Source organism: Cololabis saira, chromosome 1 (genome assembly GCF_033807715.1).
Source record: "Cololabis saira isolate AMF1-May2022 chromosome 1, fColSai1.1, whole genome shotgun sequence".
In the NCBI taxonomy this organism is placed as follows: domain Eukaryota; kingdom Metazoa; phylum Chordata; class Actinopteri; order Beloniformes; family Belonidae; genus Cololabis; species Cololabis saira.
In genome coordinates this window covers 10,430,074-10,453,304 of record NC_084587.1, presented here as the reverse complement: position 1 = coordinate 10,453,304, position 23,231 = coordinate 10,430,074, and the positions used below count along the sequence as shown (strand labels likewise).

General features: G+C 40.9%; 1 protein-coding gene across 1 annotated transcript in view; it reads left to right on the top strand.

Moving 5' to 3' along the window:
- Positions 1-23,231, top strand: part of LOC133458283 (glutamate receptor ionotropic, NMDA 2B-like) — a 176,639-nt gene that overhangs the window by 71,075 nt on the left and 82,333 nt on the right. The window contains exons 2-4 of the mRNA XM_061738059.1: positions 7,344-7,487; positions 14,492-14,762; positions 19,651-19,843. Coding sequence (XP_061594043.1) covers positions 7,344-7,487; positions 14,492-14,762; positions 19,651-19,843 — 608 coding nt within the window. The remainder of the gene's footprint in view (positions 1-7,343; positions 7,488-14,491; positions 14,763-19,650; positions 19,844-23,231) is intronic.

Below are 23,231 nucleotides of genomic sequence, written 5' to 3'. Positions count from 1 at the left end.
CTTGGTCTGTCTTGGTCTGGTTTAGGTGGTCTTGACTACAAAGTTTACCGTTTACTGAAGGCCATCTCACCCGTGGCTGTACACCGTACAGCACAGCTGAATGCTCATCGCTGCACATCCGCAGGCTCTCGCGCTGGTTCACCTTCATTTACAAATCCATACTCGGACTGCTCCGGCCTCACCTGTGCAACTACATGACCCGAACCCGAAGCCCCTCTGCTCCCCGCTCCCCAAGTACAATACAAGCTTGGAAACAAAGCTTTTGAATATGCTGCTCCATCCTCCTGCAATAATGTTCAAACGCACATTAAATTGACAGAACTCATTACTCTTTGAAAACAGTTCCCTCGATGAGAACAGTTGTTTGATCTGAATTGTTTTGACGGCGATGATTGTTTGATTGTTGAATGTTGATGATTGTCTACGAGCCGTTCAGATTCTGCTCCCGTCGTTACGTAACCAAAATGCAATTTACATCGGTTGGCCTCCGACGCGTGAAACCACGCCCACAACTAACTCCGCCGGCCGGAGCTTCCGCCATTTTTTCATGCAGTGTATCGCGTCATTCAGGCAGCCAATCAGCACAGTGCCTCATTATCATAGCCCCGCCCACTCAGAATCCTGCATAGATAATGAGGTTAGAGACTGGGATGATAAAAACATGGCTCAGAGGCTGAATTTCTAATTTATTTAGCAAAAAAAATCAAAAGCTTGTTTTTAAGACATTCAAGGCCTGTTTAAAGCAGCACAATGTAACTTTTCCACCTTAATATAATATTTCCAGAGTCATTGTGATGGTACATCAACTTCCAACAGGTTTAATGAACCTCTGTCATGGTCTGGGGGGGTCTGTATCGCCTCCACTGGCACTATGTAACTTTGAGGAGCATGGTAGGAACCCTGCCACACTAAAAAACTACACATTTTTACGGCTTTGACTGCTTTACGGCATACGTCACTTCCCCCTCCTTCCCCATTCGTAGTCGAGAAGAAAGCTGGGCGGGACGTGGAGCGCAGAGCTCAGCAGAAGCTGGTATCATGGCTGAAGCAGCGAAAAAACCCAAGAAAATAAAAGTTTTATCGGAGGAGGCGAAAAAAGAAAGCGGGAAAGTAACAAGCTAAATGCCCGGACAAGAATACATAAACATTGGCCCGGCGTTCACTCGCTGGCGTGAGCTGAAAGACGAGGGGGTATGTCCGACCAATGGGGATTTATGGGGATAAAACAAGAGACAGAATTGTAATGATACAAATATAAATGTAGAGTTCTATGTTCAATAAGAATCAAAATTAGAATGTTTTCACATTCAGGGGATTCGTCTTGGGTTCTAGTATTCTCCTGAGAACTGTAAAATTGTGCAGGGCTGATCTGCAAAATATAAGGAATGGGCATTCAGTTATTCACAGGTTATAAAGTATTTTTTTATTTTGTCAGTAAGTATGTTGGACTACTAATTTATGACGAAGTCCCTCTAAAAAACGTGACAGGAAAAAGGTGCAGAGCGTATGAGTTTGTAGGGCGCATTATCTCGCTGAAACAACTTAATAAAACCAAGTTGAACTTAGTGTTTTTCAACATCGTCATATTATATTGTTTAGCCAAAAATAGATACATTACCTCTTCGCTATCCATCCTGCAAACGACCGCTGAAAACAGAAAAGTAGTTTTGAAAGTCCGTCCAGTTCATTCACTATGAAAACAAATGCACGTGACGGGACAGGAGTTTTCCGGCAGTACGCGCTGGTGCTCATGGGAAACGTAGTGTTCTTTCTGGTAAAGCACTACCGCTTTTGTCCAAACAAGCCGCCAAACTCAACAAAAGCTGAAAGTTACATTGTGCTGCTTTAAAATAAGTATTAGATGCCATAATAGGTCCCCTTTAAAGGCTCTGATGCGACAACTGGCTAAAAGTAAACAGACAACATGCCCGTGCATGAACCCGTGCATGACAGGCAGAAACACACGGGGAGAAGGAACTATTTCTTTCATTTTTATTTTTTTAACAACTTTATCCTTATGAACGCAATTGTTATATAGTCCAACTTTCCTTATTTTATTCAGCACACTTTTTCTTTTCCCCTTTGCCCCGAGCCCCCACGCAGCAGTGGGCCGGGGCGGCCGCCCCCTCTTCCCCCCGCCTGCTCCGCTAGTGCTCACGATACATGGCCCCGTTCATTCTTCCCCTTACACGGATCAGTGCTCTTAGCCCCAGGAAATGAACTACTGGTATGAAAAACAAACATTGACAAAAATAATGTTCAGTCAAGGCAGATGTAATGAGTAGCAGTGAGGACTGAGTGCGAGTGGCCATCGGCTGCACAGAATCCTCCTCCATCGTCACAGCGGGACTGCAGGTCAGCGTGCAGCTCTGGGCCGCTCTAGTCTTGTCCTGTAGCTGCAGCTACGACTATCGACTCTAACACACTCAGGTTATTATATGGTTCATGAAAGGATATTTAACGACATTTATTCTCTGTTTGAATAAATGTTTCTTTCAGGAAACCCGAATCACTGAACCATCTGGAGGAGGCTCTGTAACTCTGTAACCCACAGCAGGTTCAGTAAAAAATTGGTTATTTTTTAATTATAAATGCAATTATTTCAGCTGAATGTTCCATTAAAAGCGAAATTACAAAGAAAAATCAACAGGTAAGAGGTTTAGGGGAGAAAAAGAAAAAAGATTACCTGAATTGGTTCATCTCTATTAATTTTAATTTGAAAAAGCCTCTGTAATTGTATGAAACAGCGAGGTGCTATCAGCAGACATTACTCGGGAACATAATAGTACATTTGTGTTTTCAGCTGTGGATAATTAAAATTTAGTGCACATTTATGGAGAATTATTCTTTCAGGCAGAGGAGGGTGCGCTAATTAGGACTGACATAAACTATAGCTCTCCGGCCGCTTGCATAACAACCGTAAAACCTATGTGTTTCATCTATCTGCCGTATGGACAGACATTAATGTGCCGCTGTATTTACATGTAGGATGAATATCGCTTTTATTTGGACCTCTTGATAGTTTTGATTAAAAAAAAACAACTGTTAATAAAAAATAAAATGAAATAGACACTTATCTTATCAACAGAGCTGTATATTTGTCATGTTATAATTCTGACTTCAGAAACTGATCTTCCCTCATCCCTACGATTTTAGTCCTTAATTTCCATTAAACGTGACAAAGAGGTTCAGGGAGGGTCTAGGTTAATCAGCGCTGCAGCATCACAACAGGAGAACGAAAGGCTTGTCAGTCAAAACGCTCTTAAAGCAACCGATCAGTATAATAACATGATTTAATAAAGTTCATTTCTCCCTGGCTTTACAATTTAACTTGCTGATTCTTTTCGTCGGACAAGAATATTTAGATTTTTACATATCAAGTATGTCTGAGGAAAAGAATCAGCAAGTTCAAAAGTATAATAACATGTTTATAATATCTCCCTTTTGTTCACTTCAATACTGGTTTCGTGGCGCTGCCCTGTGATGCCAACCAGAGGTTTTCTGAAGTGGAAGTGCAAATAGGCAGAATGGCCACGGCCACCATACGTCAATCTAGGGCTGAAACGATTCCTCGAATAATTTGAGTAATTCGATTACAAAAAATGATCGAGGAATTTTCTCTGCCTCGAGGAATCGTTTAATTTTGCAGCTCAAAGCAGGTATTTCGCCCGAACTACGTTTAATGTGGCACAACGCGCTGACGCCACGCACGTAAAGTTAGAAGAAAGAGGCGGCGGATATGTTTGGTTTTAGTAACATGCCATGCTCAGGCAGTCTGCAAGACTGACGGGAGACACATGTAGCTCAGTACTTAACTTTTATTTTTAATCCACTCTATATTCTTCTGGTCCACTCTCCGATATGTTCCCCTAAAGCCTGAATTATGGTTCCGCGTACGGCGTGGGCTCTGCGTCGATTTAACGCGGAACCGTAAATCACCCTTCACCCGGTACATACATAGGTTCCTCTAAACATCTGTTCCCGCTACAGTTTTAACTAAAAGAAAATGTGATCCAATACAGCAGGTCTCATAATTTTATTTTGAACACTGCCAAAACTCAAAATCTTAAAGACTTTAACTTAAAACTTAACTAGAACTTAAAATTTGCTTGACACAAATGAAAGTTCAATTGAAACACGTGGGAAAAAAACTTAACATTTTAAGTGATGTCTGATATCAGGTGTAATGGCATTTTTAGGTTAGAAATAAGAAAACTTCTTGGAAAGATCCTTAGTTATTTGAGTGAAGGCAGTGAATTTGGTCAACGTGTGTAAGTTCAGGGTTTTTAAATGCACAGCCATGAACCTACTGTATTATATAATTTAGTCTTAATAATGTCAATTAACATCTAACATCTCATGTATATTTATAATTGCTCTTTAACTAAACAAAAATATGTTTTATCCGATTACTCGATTAATCGATGGAATTTTCAATAGAATACTCGATTACTAAAATATTCGATAGCTGCAGCACTACGTTAATCGCATCCTTTTTTTAAATGTTGCTTCCAAAACAATGTGAAACGTTTGCCCCCAGGGCTGAAACGAGGGCCAGCAGAGCCCCCGCTGCTCGCGGCGTATCGGCCCGCCTGATATCCTGCAGATACCAGCAGACGTCCACTTGGAACGAGTCTGAAATCGCTGCTCACGGCTCCGGGGCTTCCCGGTTATCAGATGTCGCTTTGGTGTCTGGTGCCTTCCGGGTGGCCGCCAGTCACAGCAGGCTGTTAGTAACATTAACAAATAATCATACACGCTACCACCAGCATGTCCTCTGCAGACGAGAAGTCACTCAGGTGGACAGATGGAATATAGACGGAAAACATGCTAAAATATAGACAGTGATGTCATGAACACCCCAAACCTCCAAAGTCATGCAAACTCACTACGATGAAGCTGAGATACTGAGGTCAGAGGTGACTGTGTCAGAGTGGGTGATAATAACTATACTTTATTGTGCTGCACACTAACGATAGAGCAGACGTTAGAGGTTACAGAACCACCAAAAGACTGAATGAAACACATACAGTACACAGATGCATGTACATGCACATACACATACACACACACATACACACATATATATATATATATATATATATATATATATATATATATATATATATATATATATATATATATATATATATATATATATATGTATGTATGTGTATATGTATATATATAGTCTATAGTCCTCTTACAAAAACGAGCCATACGTATTATTAATAGGGTGGGATACTATGAACATACAAATCCATTGTTTATAAAATCCCATGTTATGACATTTTATGATTTTGGTTTATTATAAAATAATGCAAATTATGTATAAAGCTAAATTAAAGTTACTCCCTGTCTGTGTACAACGGCTTTTCTCAATACATGAGTCAAAATATAATTTGCGTGATGTTTGTAAATTTGTTGTACAAAAAGCTAGAAAAGAGACTAAAATGAGATATACAATATATATATATATATATATATATATATATATATATATATATATAACCTAGATTTACGAATGTGCAGCTCATTTTCGGTTTACAAAAGAGCAATCAAAGTGTGATGTGACTGAATAAAGAATTTAAATCAATCAATCAATCAATCAATCAATCAATTATTAATTACGTTATTCCTGATTCCACCAGCAGACATGGCTGCAGCGTCTCACACGCTGCAGGGAGGCGAGCCTGTAATTGGTAAACGATGCTTGAGTCTCCAGAGTCGCTGATGTCGTACAAACTGTAACCTCTGGGGCACAAATGAAGCTCTGCAGCGCTCAGCTCGGGGGGAGGGGGGGGGGGGGTCTCTGCTGGTGGAGGTGAGCTGCTGTTACAGCAACATCCATGATTAGTCCAGGATTAGTTTTCTCCTTCGTCATTGCTTCCTCGAGTCCCTTCACCTTCTCCACCTCCCCGCACCACTGTGGGTTGGTTTCATCCCTGTCGATGCAGACGACTCGGACAAGAATCCTTTCACTTTGGCGGGTTTGTGCTGACAGTCGGGACGAGAAACCACAGGAAGAATAACGGCACTTCCTGAAAGTAATCAGATATCCTGCTGGATGAAAGTTGACGTGATGCCGTGATCTCAGTCATCCCTCAGCAGAATGATTCAATCCTGAAAAGCTGGAGACCGCCGACATGATTGTACACTCATCACGGCCCGCCACGTGTCGCCGTCGGTTACCTACATTCGTTAATAAGCTGTCATGACTTGTTTTTAGGGCTGGGGATCGATTCAAATATCAAGAATCGATTCGATTCCGATTCTTAAGATTCAGAATCGATTATCAAGATTTGATTCGATTCGATTCCGATATTGATTTGGGTTAGTGTTATTAAAACTGTTTTTTGAGCTGTTGCATGAATTATATGACTGTCTAGTTATGCAAAATATTACTACTAGTATTATATTGAGATTAAACAGCAAGTATTGGCAGCTAATGATGCTGTAAGGACCAATCAGCTCCCAGAATGCTGATAGAACTGCTTTCAGAAACATCGTGGGTCAGAATTACCAAACAGATCCAGGGAGGAAACAGAGACGGATGAAATCGCTTTTATTTTTTCCCACATTCCGTTTTTATTTGTTCCATTTTCGGTCTATTTTGGTTTTTATCATTTTTTGCAAATGTAACCCCAAGACAGTATATAAAGTAATGAAATATAGACAATGTATGCAATTATAACCTAACACTTTAATGTTTTCATACCTTTAAACATATTTAAAGGCAAAAAAATGGCACCAGTTATTCTCGTGTCCAACAAAAATTTTGGGAAAAACAAAAAAATAACCAAAAGTTGTAATGTAATGATGAAAAAAAAAATTAAAATACATAAATAAATTTAAAAAAAAAAATCGATCTTAAGACATATGAATCGATTTTTAGGAATTAATATGACAATCGATTTAGAATTGGGAAATCGATTTTTTCAACACAGGCCTACTTGTTTTTTAACATTTTCTCCATACAGACTCCAGAAGTATTTAAAAATGCTCCTTACATCAACTTCTTCCCTCCTATTTAGACAAATAAAATGTCTTCACTTGGATTTCTGCTTCTGATATGAACTATCTGAAGCCGGATGGCCTTCTTCCTGGTCGTGCTCTCTGTAGCACACTTGAAGATGAAACCTTTTATCATAAATGTCACCTTGACTCTTTGAATGATCATTACTTCAAGAATAGGGCTGTTTTGTTTGGCGTCAGATGTAGTAAATAATGATAAATACATGACAGAAATGAAATAGCCGGAGGAAGTATATCTGTTCCTCGCAGGAGGTGGAAACGCTCGTGACCGTGTTTAACAACTGGCTTTGTGTCCTTGTGGTTTCCAGGACGACCAATCCATGTTTTTCCAGTTCGGGCCGTCCATCGAGCAGCAGGCCTCCGTCATGTTGAACATCATGGAGGAGTACGACTGGTACATCTTCTCCATCGTCACCTCGTACTACCCCGGTTACGAGGACTTCGTCAACAAGGTAAATCAGCACCAAGACACACGTGAAAATTTTGAGCTGCATTTGCTCTTACAGGGACGGGGGACGTCGTCTCTGCCTGACAAGCTCCTCTAAGTGTCCCACTTGTCAAAGCCAGTTAAAGCAAGAGACTTAAAGAGGGATATCTGGAATGACAGATGCCTTAATGTGAAGTGACTCCAGTAGCATCAGCACGCTGCTAATGGGAAAGCTAACGGCTGAAAACACATTCAGCTGTAAAGTTGGTTTCTTCAATTAAAATTATGACTAAATATCGTCGTCAACGAAACTTTATCACCTGAGGAAAACGAGACGAGACGCAACGAAAATAATGGTCACGTGACGATAACAATACATAAATGTATAATGCAATATCGTAGATGAATAAAAACAAGACTAAAATGTAGATTACAAAATAAAAACTCTGAGATGAAATGTTCTACCAAAGATCCTTAATCCCCATGTTTTCAGTAGTTCCTCTGGTTTAGTTCTGCTGGGTGACGTTAGTCCTCAATCCCAGTCGCTGCAGCGGGGAATCAGATCCAGAAGATGCAGCTGCAGAGTTAGAGGCTGATGCCGTTAACGCAGAGCTCTAGGTTCACGTCAATTAAAAACTAAGTTACATAGAGAAACGCGGGGATCTGCTCTTGGGCTGGAGAAGAAGAAGAGCCATCTTTGGATACACTTTGATGTGGAAAAGAAAACCCAATGTGTCGTCGAAAAAGAAAAAGATGGGGAGAAATGCGGAAAAATAAATATGTTGTAAACTCAAATTAGAGTCTTCTGTATCTGGAATGAATGTATTGAATGTATGTATGAGTCTATAAAGTAACGATAATATAATAAGATAAGCTTGTTTGAATTGTAAAATTGGTTTGGCTAAATACAATTGTTGACTAAAATAAGACTAAAATGCTCAGACTTTAAGTCGACTGAAACTTAACCCGACTAAAAGGAGAATGAACGTGACTAAAACTAATAAAAACTAAAATGATAGCTTGACCCAAAGACTAGACTAAAACTAAAATTGAAACAGGCTGACAGAAACAACACTACCAAGGTGTGCAGGTAAACGTGGAGGCGTGTCAGGAAGACGCTCTCAAACCTGGACAACTGTGGGACTTTAGTCTCTTCTTTACTTTTCAAACGTCAGTAACGTCGTTGTTAAAACACAGAGAAGCATAAAGCAGTTATTCTGCAGGACCCGTGGTGGAAAAGAAAACCAAATGTGATGGGAAGAAATCACAGGAAAAAATAAATACGTTGTAAACTCAAATTAGAGTCTTCTGTATCTGGAATGAATGTATTCTTGAGTTTATAAGGTAACAAAAATATAATAATAAGAAAACTGTAAACTTGTAAAATGGGTTTCGTTAAATACAATCTTTGATTAAAACTAGACTAAAATGGTTCTGGACAATTCAGACTAAAATAAGACTAAAGCCTGATTCAAGGTTCTGCGTTAAATCAACGCAGAGTCTACGCCGTCGCCGTGACGCCGTCGTGAATCCTTCGGACTTCTCCGTCACTCCATTTCTCCACGGTGCAAAACCCCCCCAGAGCGCTAGTTGATACTTTGTTTAGCTTCTGGTTTTTCCGGTCACAGTGAATCAAAGAGATAAGGACAACTATTGTGCAAAACAACCCCAAAAAAAAAAATCACACAAACACGAAGAAAAGAGCGCTGAAAGTTCACGACTGCTTCACGAACCGGAACCAGAAATGCGTTGCTACCAAGCGAACCAATCACAGCCCTCTCGGTCTGCGTTGGGTCTGCGTCGCCTCGATGCGTAGTTCCATTTTTTTGGGAGGTGCACATGAGGCTACGTCGTAGGCTACGGAGAGACTCCCACGTAGCCCAGTACCCTACGGCAGAGGTTTTCAACTGATTTTGTCCCAGGGACCACCATTATAACCAAGAAGCAACTCGGGGATCACTGCTTTTGGGGATGTTTGTTTTATTTTGCACCTTGCTTTTAAATAAGAGTATGGGCCTATATAGGCTATTCATTTGCATCAGTGTCTGTTTTTATTTGCACGTTTTGCTATTAAAAAAAAAACGTCAATGAAAAATGAACAATAGGAAGCCAAGAAGGTTTATAATAAATTAGATTAGATTAGATTATCCTTTATTTTCCCTTAATGGGGAAACTCACATTGTTCAGCAGCAGTACACTTAACACACGCATGCAGGGGAGGGGTAAAAAGGTAAAAAAGTTCAAATATATAATTACGAAATATAGACAGTACATACATTGCAATGGAAATCAAATAAAAGTAGTGCGAAAAAAAAAAAAATATGACAAAGTTCCCTCTCACTCTTTTGACATAATTTGGATGGGTAAATTATTCACAACAATGAATAGTAAATGGAAAATAAATTGAGCCTAAAGAATAGATATACCGTATTTTCTGGACTATAAGCCGCATCAGCTCTATTTAAAAAAAAAAATAAAAAAAGATATATAAGCCGCACCTGTATATAAGCCGCATCCGCTGTATTTAGAAAAAAAGATATGCAAGCCGCAGATATTTATGTTGTTAGATTAGATATTTACTACATGTACAGAAGGATTCTGAACTGCAAATGATGTACATGTTTGTACCTAAATAGATCCTTTCCTAACAGTGTCTTTTAACACGGCAGCAACTTTGCTGATTAAAAATGGACAGAACCAAGAGAAAATAACCAGTATTTATTTATCTATTCATCTGTTTGAAATCTGCTTCTACTTCTATCTGCTAAAGAAGAAGTAGAGTATTCTTCTTTGCATTTATTTTGTCTTAGTTTTTATTCTAATTCCGGTTAGCACTCCCCCTAGCGGTGGAAGAAAAATCCACAGAATAGCCGCACCTTTGTATAAGCCGCATGGTTCAAAACCTAGGAAAAAAGTAGCGGCTTATAGTCCAGAAAATACGGTATATTTTTTAAATTATCATTTTTTTCCATTTACAATTTCACGGACCACCTGCAATACCGCCACGGACCACCAGAGGGCCGCGGACCACCGGTTGACAATCCCTGCCCTACGGCATAGGTTTAACACAGAACCATAATTCAGCCTTTACATGCTCAGACTTTTAGTCGACTGAAACTTGACACAACTAAAAGGAGAATGAACGTGACTAAAACTAATAAAAACTTAAATGATAGCTTGACCCAAAGACTTGAAACAGGCTGACAAAAACAACACTATTCAGCTGAGCATTTAAATGACAGACGGATACCTCAGCTCCTCTTACTTGGGTTTTCTGCCGACTCAAATCTGAATTCCTGTGATCTGCTGGATATCTCACCTGTCTTATTGTGCAACAGCCATGTTAACTCTGCAAAAATCATCCTAATTACTATTTGAAAGCCTTCGTTTCAAGCTTTTAAAAGGCGATGAGTATCGCGGCGTAAGTGGCGAGCTCATTCTGCTTTAATGGAAACGGCGGACCGGCTGAACGTGTCCTTTGGAACGGAGCCGCTCGCCGAGGCTTCAGCCGGCTTATCTCCAGGGCGCAGAGCAGATGAGATCCTCAGCAACTTTAGACATCAGACACACGTCTGAGAGGAAGAGAAAAGTTTACTGAGAGTCAGCTAATCGTATTTCATGATAATATTTCAGCAGGGACGGCGTCTCTGCTTTGAACAAAGTTAAACGAACAATGAAAAAAGAGAGACGGGGATGAGGTGAAGGATGCTACCGAGTGACCGTTCTCCTCTCAGGAGATTTTCTCGCTAGTCAGATTCACGTCACATCAGCCGACTAATGCGGGGCATGCGTAAGTTTGGGCACCTCTGGTGTGAAAAGCAGTTTTGAGGAAAAGATGATTTGATCTCCACGAGGTAAAAAGTTGAAGATGACAGATTCCTTTGATATTTCCAACAAGACTCTTATTTCTATTTTCTTTTTTTTGTCCTTAACAATTTCAAAATAACAGAAAATAAAACCCTGAGTGGTCAGAACTTTGAAACAACCCCGTGGCACTGTTGCAGGATTTAAAGTATTTTCATAATGGATGTGTATCGCGGATTATGAGGTGTGTTTTGGATCATTAACCATCCGCTTTTCATCTTCAGCTCTTTCCTAAACAACTTCATGGTTTCTTCCTGGATGGGCATAAATGAGTCCATTCTTCCCCTCTGTTTGAAATGTCCTCAGCGCTACTGACTGCAGGGCAAATGTAAACGTCTTAATTCTGTCTCCAAACGCTGCAAAAAGGTCTAACTACAGACTTTTCTGTGGAATTAATTTGTGCTGGGTTTTATTGTTGTTTTGGTTTGCTTTGTAAACTTTTAGTTTTCTAAGGTAACTTTTATAAAGCTGCTGATTGTTGGGAAGTAAATTAGTTTTTATATAGTTTGGAAATTTGCATCGCCCACCATAGGGCTGTGCGGTACACCGGCATATTCATTTACGGTATACTGATATATATTTTTGAACACAGTTTAGGGTTGTATAATGCTGTTTAGGGCTGGGCGATATGGACCAAAAAGTCATATCTCGATATTTTCTAGCTAAATGGCGATACTCGATATATATCGATATTTTTTCTGTGACATAATTGGGGTTTCCCCCAAAGCATTATAGCATAGCATCTCTGTTAGCTTTATTTATTTCTGAGGCAAACCCTTAAAAAAACCTTCAGTTTTAATACAAAGCCTCGTGCCAAATGTCACACAGGTACCTTTATTAACAGAGGTCTGCACAATATCAAAATGTATAAAACAAATGAAACTAAAATAAAATATCCCTTTCCTGCATAACAATTAAATTCAAATACACTGTGCAATTAATACAATGTAGACAGTAACAGGCAGACTTTTCCACTGAGGTTGACAGTTGTGCAAATAACAAAACATTTGTGCAAATCTCAAATAAAACATTCATGTCAATTTGTCACAAAATAAGCTATATCAAAATCATAAAAAAAAAAAAAAAAAAAAAAAGGTATATCGATATAAACGATATTGTCTCGTACCATATCGCGTTTGAAAATATATCGATATATATTAAAATCTCGATATATCACCCAGCCCTAATGCTGCTTATACCATGCTTGGATTTATATGTCAAGAGTCGGCATCATCTCACACACCTACACCCCGCCCTCCCACTGGGTTACAGGCACCATTTTCAGTAGTTTAGAGATGGTTAGGGTAAATAAAAAGGTTCTATCCAGATCTGGAAACACGTGGATTCTTCATCCCCAAAACCTAGCCAGTCACCTGATTTAAAGCCCTGGCTGTCTTTGACCTCGACATCAAGCTAATACAGTTCTTATTAGGCTCGTTTTTCTTTAAAAATTAAAGAAAATAATAATATATTTTAAAGAGGTTAATTATTTTGTAGTTGTTTTTAAATCATTTCAAATCATTGATGGCTGAATATATTTGCATTTTTAATCTCATTCATATTTATTTTCCTAATTTCAGGGAGCTCTTACGCTATTTTTAGAGTTAATTTATTTTGTCTTTGATTTACATGATAATAACTTATCATTTACTAAAGTACATCGTGACTGAGCCGAATACACATGGATCTTAATTGTTAACCATGTCAGCCGGCCGTAACGTGGCCTGATGAAGGTTCTGACCACCTTAAAGCCGGCTGAGAACATCTTTCTCTGGGGTGCCCAAACATTTACTTGGTACTTGTATTTATTTTATGTTTTTGCCAAGAAAAGGAAGAAAGGGAATAAAAAAATGTTCAGTTATTTTTCTATTTACAGAGGTATTTCACTTTATTTGTTTAGTATTTAGTCTTCCCTGGAGCCTGCATCAGCACTCAGTGTGAAGAATGAGGATTTCTAGTAATTCATTACCTTTTAAATTAATTTTCCCTTTTTTAAATCGGTACAGTATTGAGAGATTTTCAGTGAAACCCGACTTCTCTGCAGCAATCCATCCATCCATGCATTGATCCATCATCCATCATCCATCATCCATCCACTCATCCTTATCATACCTCAAATCCATCCATCCATCCATCCATCCATCCATCCATCCATCCATCCATCCATCCATCCATCCATCCATCCATCCATCCATCCATATTCATCCATCCATCATCCATCCATCCATCCATCATCCGTCCATCCATCCATCCATCCATCCATCCATCCATCCATCCATCCATCTATCCATCCATCCATCCATGCATTGATCCATCATCCATCCATCCATCCATCCATATTCATCCATCCATCATCCATCCATCCATCCATCATCCGTCCATCCATCCATCCATCCATCATCCATCCATCCATCATCCATCCATCCATCCATCCATCCATCATCCATCCATCCATCCATCCATCATCCGTCCATCCATCCATCCATCCATCCATCTATACCATACCTCAATATCCATCCATCCATCCATCCATCCATCCATCCATCCATCCATCCATCCATCCATCCATCCATCCATCCATCCATCCATCCATCATCCATCCAGAATGATGAATCTCATTCCATCTCTTCTCTCTTTCCTCCCTCAGTCAGACAAACACACAGGAATAGATCATTTTGTCTTCCATTCGAAAATAAAATTGTGTTTTAACGGGAAGCTGAACAGCTTTCTTCCTTCCCATTGAAATGACACAACATTCTTTTTCCTGTTGTTGTTGGAAAAGTAATTATTTTCTGAGCTGAAAAATAAAATTAAGTTTTTTAAAAATCTAATTGTCACTCACATATAAGTTAGACGTACACGAATAGAAATGCTGTGGTGTCATGCGCGTTTTCGTAAGACTGGTTGCCATGAAATTTTAAGGACAGTTTTCTTCAACCGTGTGGGTAACTGTCACATTTAGGAGGGAGATTACGTAATCTTGCTTTTATCGTGTCCAACAAACAACCGGCCAGTGCGTCCAACTCTCAGGAGAAGCGTGAGGACTGTTTTTAAATGCTGTAGGAGGAGGAGACATCTCAGCTCTGTTCCTCCATGTCTCCGTCGCTCCTCTGCCTCGTGCTGGCAGCCGACTCGTTTTCACGTCGCCTCTTCCTCGTCAACCAGGTCCGCAGCACCATCGAGAACAGCTTCGTGGGCTGGGAGCTGGAGGAAGTCCTGCTACTCGACATGTCCGTGGACGACGGCGACTCCAAGATCCAGAACCAGCTGAAGAAGCTGCAGAGTCCCGTCATCCTCCTCTACTGCACCAAGGAGGAGGCCAGCACCATCTTCGAGGTGGCCCGCTCCGTCGGCCTCACGGGTTACGGCTTCACCTGGATCGTGCCCTCGCTCGTGGCTGGGGATGCGGACCATGTTCCTTCTGTCTTCCCTCCAGGTACACCATCATCATTTTTTACACATCACTAAAATGTAATAATAATAATAATTAAAGCTGCAAGCAGCGATGAACGGGCCCTCGCACTCATGGCCACCGCCCCTTATAAGCATATCAGACATGACACCACCCACGACTTCCTATGTCAAACCATTCAAAAGTTATAGCAGAAAAAAGGAACTATGAAATATCGACCAATCAGGAGAAGGGGCGGGGCTAATTTGCACAAATTATGGTCAAGGACTCAAAACCATGTCTGATGACACCACCCACGAGTCTTTATGTCAAACCATTCAAAAGTTATTGCAGAAAATCGGAAGTATCACATATCGACCAATCAGAAGAAAGGGGCGGGGCTAATTCATGCCAATGAAGGTAAAGTACTAAAAACCGAGTCAGATGACACCACCCACGAGTCTTTATGTCAAACCATTCAAAAGTTATGACAGAGAAAAGTATTCTAGAGGGCGCTGTTGAGCCATTTTGCCACACCCATTAATGCAAACCATTAAATATCAAATTTTTGTGTGCAAAATTTGGTGACTTTTGGGGCACGTTTAGGGGGGCAGAAAGAAAGAAAGAAAGAAAGAAAGAAAGAAAGAAAGAAAGAAAGAAAGAAAGAAAGAAAGAAAGAAAGAAAGAAAGAAAGAAAGAAAGAAAGAAAGAAAGAAAGAAAGAAAGAAAGAAAGAAAGAAAGAAAGAAAGAAAGACAAAAATTCCTACAAATACAATAGGGCCTTCGCACTGTAAGTGCTCGGCCCTAAATATCAGAGCTCCTGGTGAAGAGACAAAGGTCAATGGTGGTTTCAGCTGCCCTTCTTGGGGGCTTTTTTTGGTTATACGTTTGGAGGACCCCAGTTTCCTGGTTTTATGTTGCATTTCAGTATTTCTCGATAGTCTGGAGATTTCATCGAACCCTGCTCTGATTCAAGGCCTCGTCATCGGCTCGTCAGTACGTTGATGATACAGTTGTTTTTATCAGGGTGTGCTGATGCAGGACAGCCGCCCTCGAGGGCTGTGATTGGACGCTGCTGGCTCAGAGGGGACCAGGGTCAACCTCTTACAGCTCATATTTTTCTAAACTGTAAAATGCAATACTTATTTGTGATAAAGTCTTTTAACCCTTGTGCTGTCTTCGGGTCAAAATGACCTAATTCTCCTGTCCTTCTTTCCTCCTGCTCTCTCCTTCCTTCTCCCTTCCTCTTTTCTTCCTTCCTTCCTTCCTTCCTTCCTTCCTTCCTTCCTTCCTTCCTTCCTTCCTTCCTTCCTTCCTTCTTTTCTCCCTTCCTTCCTTCCTTCCTTCTTTTCTCCCTTCCTTCCTTCCTTCCTTCTTTTCTCCCTTCCTTCCTTCCTTCCTTCCATCCTTCTTTCCTTCCAGCCTTCCTTCCTTCCTTCCTTCTTTCCTTCCAGCCTTCCTTCCTTTCTCCCTTCTTTTTCCTTTCCTTCCTTCCTTCCTTTCTCCCTTCTTTTTCCTTTCCTTCCTTCCTTCCTTCCTTCCTTCCTTCTTTTCTCCCTTCCTTCTTTTCTCCCTTCCTTCTTTCCTCCCTTCCTTCTTTTCTCCCTTCCTTCTTTCCTCCCTTCCTTCTTTTCTCCCTTCCTTCTTTTCTCCCTTCCTTCCTTCCTTCCTTCTTTTCTCCCTTCCTTCCTTCCTTCCTTCCATCCTTCCTTCCTTCCATCCTTCTTTCCTTCCAGCCTTCCTTCCTTTCTCCCTTCTTTTTCCTTTCCTTCCTTCTTTCCTCCTGCTCTGTCCTTTCTTCTCCCTTCCTCTTTTCTTCCTTCCTTCCTTCCTTCCTTCCTTCCTTCCTTCCTTCTTTCCTTCCTTCCTTCCTTCCTTCCTTCCTTCCTTCCTTCCTTCCTTCTTTTCTCCCTTCCTTCCTTCCTTCCTTCCATCCTTCTTTCTTTCCTTCCTTCCTTCCTTCCTTCTTTCCTTCTTTTCTCCCTTCCTTTTCCCTTCCTTCCTTCCATCCTTCCTTCTTTTCTTCCTTCCTTCCTTCCATCCTTCCTTCTTTCCTTCCTTCCTTCCTTCCTTCCTTCCTTCCTTCCTTCCTTCTTTTCTTCCTTCCTTCCTTCCTTCCTTCCATCCTTCCTTTCATCCTTCCTTCCTTCTTTCCTCCCTTCCTTCTTTTTCCCTTTCTTCCTTCTTTCCTTCTTTTCTCCCTTCCTTCCATCCTTCCTTCTTTTTTTCCTTCTTTTCATTCTTCCTTCCTTCCTTCCTTCTTTTCATTCTTCCTTCTTTCCTCCCTTCCTTCTTTGCTTCCTTCTTCTCTTCCTCCTTCCTTGACCTGAAGACAGCAGGGTTAAGTGTTCGGGGAGATCAGCTGCATCAACTATTTTTCACACCCAAACACCCTCTTAACGTGGCAGCTGTACTGATTTCTGTTAACGTCTACTAAACGGTAGTTTAGTAAATGTCTGAACCTTACGAACTCCATCAATCGAAGTAAAATCTGGGCGGAGCTTCTCCGCTCTGGTTTCTCTGGAGTCGGATGTTGTTTTGAAGGTTTTTCAGCGGGACATCAGGTCATTTCACAGTGTAACTCTGCCACCGGTTTATCTCGGTACATCCGCTGCTCCAGCTCCTCTTGCTTGAGCGGCTGACACCAAGACTATCTGAAAAAGGCAGGATCCCCTTTTTCCAATTCATTTACGGCGCACGCTTCAGATATGAACACACGATCCAAACCACTCATGGAAAATGACCTGAAAGCACAGTTGTTTGGCTGTAAGAAATGGATGCTGACATTTGATAGTCACTTCCTCCAAAAGCCACTTGTGACAAAAACAGCGGCAGGGGACCACAGTTATAGCCAGGGCTGCACACATAATTATTTTGGTCTGGTGCTCAGAGGAGCCCCTGGATATGTGACTTGGGCCTCCAAAAACGCGGTGACCCGTCTCGCCGGATCGATAAAAGAGGGATGCAGGAATAAGTTATAGGCAAAATGATATTTATTCACTTATAAAGATGAATGGCTCAATATGGTCCTTTATAAAGTTAATTTATTTCAATAATTCAACTAGAATATGGTGTAAAAGTGAATTTATTTCAATAATTCAACTTAAAAGGTGAAACTAATATATTACCTAGTCTTATTACATGCAAAGCAAGATATTTTGAACCTTTATTTGTTATAATTTTGATGATGGAATTGTTTATTGATTTCATAAAATATTCTCTAATTTATTTTTTATTTGGGGTTTTCATAAACTGTGAGCCATAATCAGAGAGCAGCGTCTGCTGCATGCAGTGACGGATGACTGATTTATGGTTCCGCGTTGCACCAACGCAGAGCTTACGGGGTAGGATACGCTGGACCGCGAACGTACGGTGCACGTCGCCGCGTAACATCATGCAGCCACTTCTCGGCGAACACACGTTTTCTGTTCGATTCGGGTAGTGGTTCAGTTTGGCGTCTCTTTGTAGTTGGTGGTGGTGGAACGCCAAAATAATTACTTAATGGCGCTTGCTTCTTGGACATTTTGACGAGACGTGTCGGGGTTTGTTCAGTAAAGCTGATCCTTACCTCTCTTCCTGCCCAACCCACCGCCGCAACGAGTATGGAGAGCGAGTAATGACGCGCTGTGATTGGCCAGTACCAACTTTGAGTGGCAGTTCTGGGGAAAAGCTCTCGCAATAGATTTTTTAATATTGCTCCCTTATTTTGCCTTATTTTAGTTATTGTGTGGAAGTTTGGGGGAATACATACACAACAAATATCAAGCCTTTGTTTATTTTACAGAAGAGAGCAGTAAGGATCATACATAAAAAGCAGGCAAGAGAACACACCAATGGACTTTTCATTAATGCAGGATTAATTAAACTTAAAGACATTATTGAGTTACAGACTTTATTAGTTATGTTCAAGGCAAAAAGCAGAATATTGCCTGAAAATATACAACGTTTTTTTGTTTTTAGTTCGGAAGATAACAACCATAGGAGGAAATTTGATTTTAAACATCCGTTTGCACGCACCACTTTAAAACAAATGTGTATTTCAGTTTCTGGTGTAAAATTATGGAACTCCTTGGCAGCTGATTTGAAAGATTGTAGAAATATTCACCAGTTCAAAAAATTGTACAAAGACCATACAATTAGACAATATGAATTTAACGGGTAAAATATATTTTGTTGTTTCTGTTTTTATATTGTTGGTGAGTTAGTGTGTATGTTTTCTTATTTTTTTTGTTTTTTCATTATTCCTTTTTTTGGTATTATATAAGTATTGATTGTTGAATAGACGGACAGACCATCTTTATATGAATTGTTTTATTTTTTTTTGAGAAAGGGGCTTGGCATATAAGGCTTTCTTCTTCTTGCCCCTTTTCCATCATGGAATGGAACATATGTGAACTATTCCCATGATATGGAATAAATAAAAAATGAAATGAAATGAAATGAAATATTAGTATTCTGGTCTGGCCACAACCAATAATATGAGCCCCAGCTGTTGGTACGCAAAAGCGCTTCGCAGCACAAGATTGACAGCGCACTGTGGATTTTGACGGCGCATACGCTCTGGCGGCCCACTTATGTGCAGCCCTGGTTATAGACCAGGGCTGACCAGGATAATGACCAGGATAATGCTCTCATTCAGCTTTTCTTTCATAATTTTTAACTGGCATCGTTGTGCTTCAGAGTCGGCGTGTTAATTTTCTATTATATTATATCTATTATAGTATTCCTGAGGTGTAATTGCACTTTTAATTTTGCTTCTCTTTCTAAACGCTCTATTGCCTTTTTATTATTGCTATAAAATGCTATTTTTCCACGGCTCCTTGCTTGCTATTTTTGCACCCACCTTTTTTTCTCACTCTATTCTGTCTTTCTCCACCTCCTTTCCTTCATACCCTTCCTCTCACCCTCTCTCTCTCCCTCCCTCTCTCCCAGGGCTTATCTCTGTGTCATATGACGAATGGGACTACAACATCGAGGCCAGGGTACGTGACGCAGTGGCTGTCATCGCCACGGCAACCTCCACCATGATGTTGGACCGGGGGCCACACACGCTGCTGAAGTCCAGCTGCCTCGGGACGCCCGACAAAAAAGGCTCCAGCGTCGGCTACTCCAAGGAAATCTTAAAGTGAGTCGGTCTGTAGTCGGCTGTGTGAACACATGTGGAGTTGTACGAAAAAACGTCCTGTGTGAAAACATCTGGTCATAGCGGGTCCTAGTCAGATATACTTGTATAGCCATTATTTATTTAGATGAAATATCATGTTGGCAACACTAAGTACACCCACGACTCGGTTGCTTGTAGATCCACCTCCAGCAGGAGTAACATGAAGTAACTGTTCAGCTTCATGCATCTGTCACCACCAGCAGAGGAGTTTATGGTTGGATCTATGACTGCAAAGTACCCAGGACTGGTGCTGGTGATTGTTACTGCAGAATAATCCCAAATCATTACCCTTCCGCTGCCGTGCCTGACTGTGGGTTTGAGGTGTCTCTTCTAAATGATCTTTGTGGTTATCACCAAACATTACAGTGTGCTGGGCATCAGGGTCAAACAGCTCAACTTCAACCTCATCCTTGCTAGCTTGGGCCTTGACGTGGGGCTTGGGCGACTTGGCGTGGGGCTTGGGCGACTTGGCGGGGAACCTTGACTTGGCGGGGAACACAGGATATGAGGAGCCGGCTGAGGGGGAACCCGGGTCCGTGGTGCTTGCTGCGGGGGGTCCGGGACCATCACCGGAGCAGGGGCTGATGCGTCCAGGACCACCGCCAGAACAGCGGCTAGCTGGGGATGACGGCGGCGGCGGCGTCGTTCCTGAGCCTGAATGCTTCTGGGCCCTCCCCGAGCCAGGCGTGTTCCCCTGAAGGGAGATTCCTCCTCCTCAGGGTGCCGCCAACCAGGAATCGAGAGTTCTGCCTCCCGGTACACGATGTCCCAGAAGGCAAAACTTTCTCCCGCTGGGTCCATATTGGTCAGTCCGTTCTGTCAGGTAGGGGTTGTTTAGGACCCAGACGCAGGTGAGCGGGGGGCAGGAGTTCAGCAAAAAAACAGGGTTTATTCCGCAAAAAACGAGAACAAAAAACGCTGCAGAGCAGGATCAAAACAAGAACAAAACAGGAATCCAAAAAACTAGGTGTGGAAACATGGAGGGAGAAAACAGTACGGAACGACAGGGGGCAGGGGGAAGATAAGACAAGACCAGATATACACAGGGGGTAACGAGACACAGGTGTGAACAATCAGGGCAGATGGAAGACAGGCGGGGCAAAACAAACACAAACTGGGGGAAATGTCGAACACTGACACTATGTAGCTACGACATAGCCTGTCTTAAATTACACATGTAACTGTAACTACTAGTGATGCACCGAAATGAAAATTTGTGGCCGAAACCGAAACCAAAAATAATAAACACTTGGCCGAATACCGAACAATTCCGAACATGGTTCTTCGCAGTTTTTCATTTATTTTGCCAATTTTTTCGCCATTGCATAAATCAAATAAATTTGATTTAGGCATGCTTTTAAAAGAAAAAATCTTTTACAAAATTACAAGGTAGAAAACATTTGTTTAACATAAAAAACTGAACATTTTTTAATTTCCCAGCATTTCTTAAATATTCCAGCAAAGAACAATAACTTAAAATAAATAAATTAGCAAAATAAATTTTTTGGCCATCTTTGAGCTTACGTTAGGCTTAACTGACTGAACATTGTAACATAGGCCTTAAAACAATAAAAATGCATTAAAGTGCTCAGGGTTTTTTATCATTTCAAATGATAAATCAAACTTGTAGCTGAAAGACTTTGCAGATGTGCCCCCTCTAGATATTTGAGCAGAACATTCATTGCAAACAGCCATTCTTGTATTATTCTTTGCCAATCTAAAATACTTCCACACTGCTGACATGTTTGCACCGCACCACTTCACTCCACGCTCTTCGCTGTTTGATTTCCTCATCTAAACGCACCTGTAATAGATTGATTTATGTTGTTTTGGTTCCACCTGCTGGTGAATGTTAGGTAAAATTCTTATGTGGTTAGTTTTTGGTTGGCCAACTATTTATGTGGTGCGCAACAGTTACGGAGCGGCCAGTCTATTTATATTACAACGCCGTTATTAATTGTTCGTTTTTTTTTCCCCACTTATTCCACCGAACACCGAAAGTGTTTTTTTGCCATTTTCGGCCGAACAATTTCGGTTACTGAACAATCGGTGCATCACTAGTAACTACGCATCGATGCAGAATGCAAGAAATTTGATTGGTGGACTTTTGAAAAACATTTTTGAGTTTCTCGTCAGGAACTGTGACAGTTTCCTGAAATATCTGTAAAGACCACTGGAGCTCAACATTTACTTAACATTAACTTAATCTTACTTTAAGACACAAAGTTAACAAAAGGAAACTGCACAGCGAGCTACAACGCTGCAGAACAAGAACCTACCCTGCCACCTAGTGGTTGGGGGTGTAATTACAGATTGACAAACAATAACGCAGAAGTATAAACGCCAGAGTTGGCACGGGTGCCAGAAACATAAACCAGGTTTAAAGCTTTAGTGGTTGGACGGATTGCCTGAAGAATTTTACCCTCTCTGGTATGCAGAGGAGTTCAAGGTTGACTCAATGACCAGGTCATGTGACTGCAAAATGACCTCAAATCATCACCTCTGCACTGACCTTGAACTTTTAATGTTTCTGCATTTTTGGGGTTCTGAAGCTAATACTCATTCTGGGTTGAGGTCAGGTTGTTTTCCAAGTAAATGAATTAAAGAACTGAAAGAGACAAAGTCAAACAGGCAGTTGCGGGATCATTAAAATGTATTTTTATCCTGCCGTCAACACAACGGGTTTCCGTTTCAAATTGGATTTCTTGCTGTTTCTGGGACTGTGCAGCAGCTTATGGCTTGATTCACGTTATCACCTCAATCAACACTCTCCCTCCTAAAAACCCAGAAAAAAAGGTTATGCCGTCGATCTGGTTTCACTTCGTTTCTTAGCAGAAATAAAAAAACAAGAGTTGTGGAAGAATTTACATGAAACTTCTAGCAGAGGTCGGACATGTCACAGCTTAAAAGTGACAAACATCTGACGTTGCTCCGGGTCCGGATGCAGGATTGTTTCATTCATCTATGTAGCTCACAGTTCTTGTTCTGGACCCGAGTCAATCAGAAAGTGATCCAAACTTAGGATGGACAGTAATAACGCTTGGAAACCGTTGCTGGTGTGAGGTGTGAAGACGCTACCTATTATTGTTTCTTCTGCTTAGAAACACAATGAGGAACCTTGAAATAGCTCTCAAATGAGTTTCTGGCAATCTGTTAAAAAAAAGAACATTTAACTTTGGTTTATTTGTTGAATTAAATTTGTACAAATTTGTGCACTAATATTCACATTACACACTCTCCCTGAGGAAAGACAGAATTTGTTTTGACAGCCAATAAAAGCTTAAAGCACAAACTGAACAGAGATATTAGTTTAGCACTTATAATGAGATTTCCTTTTATCTTTATCTTA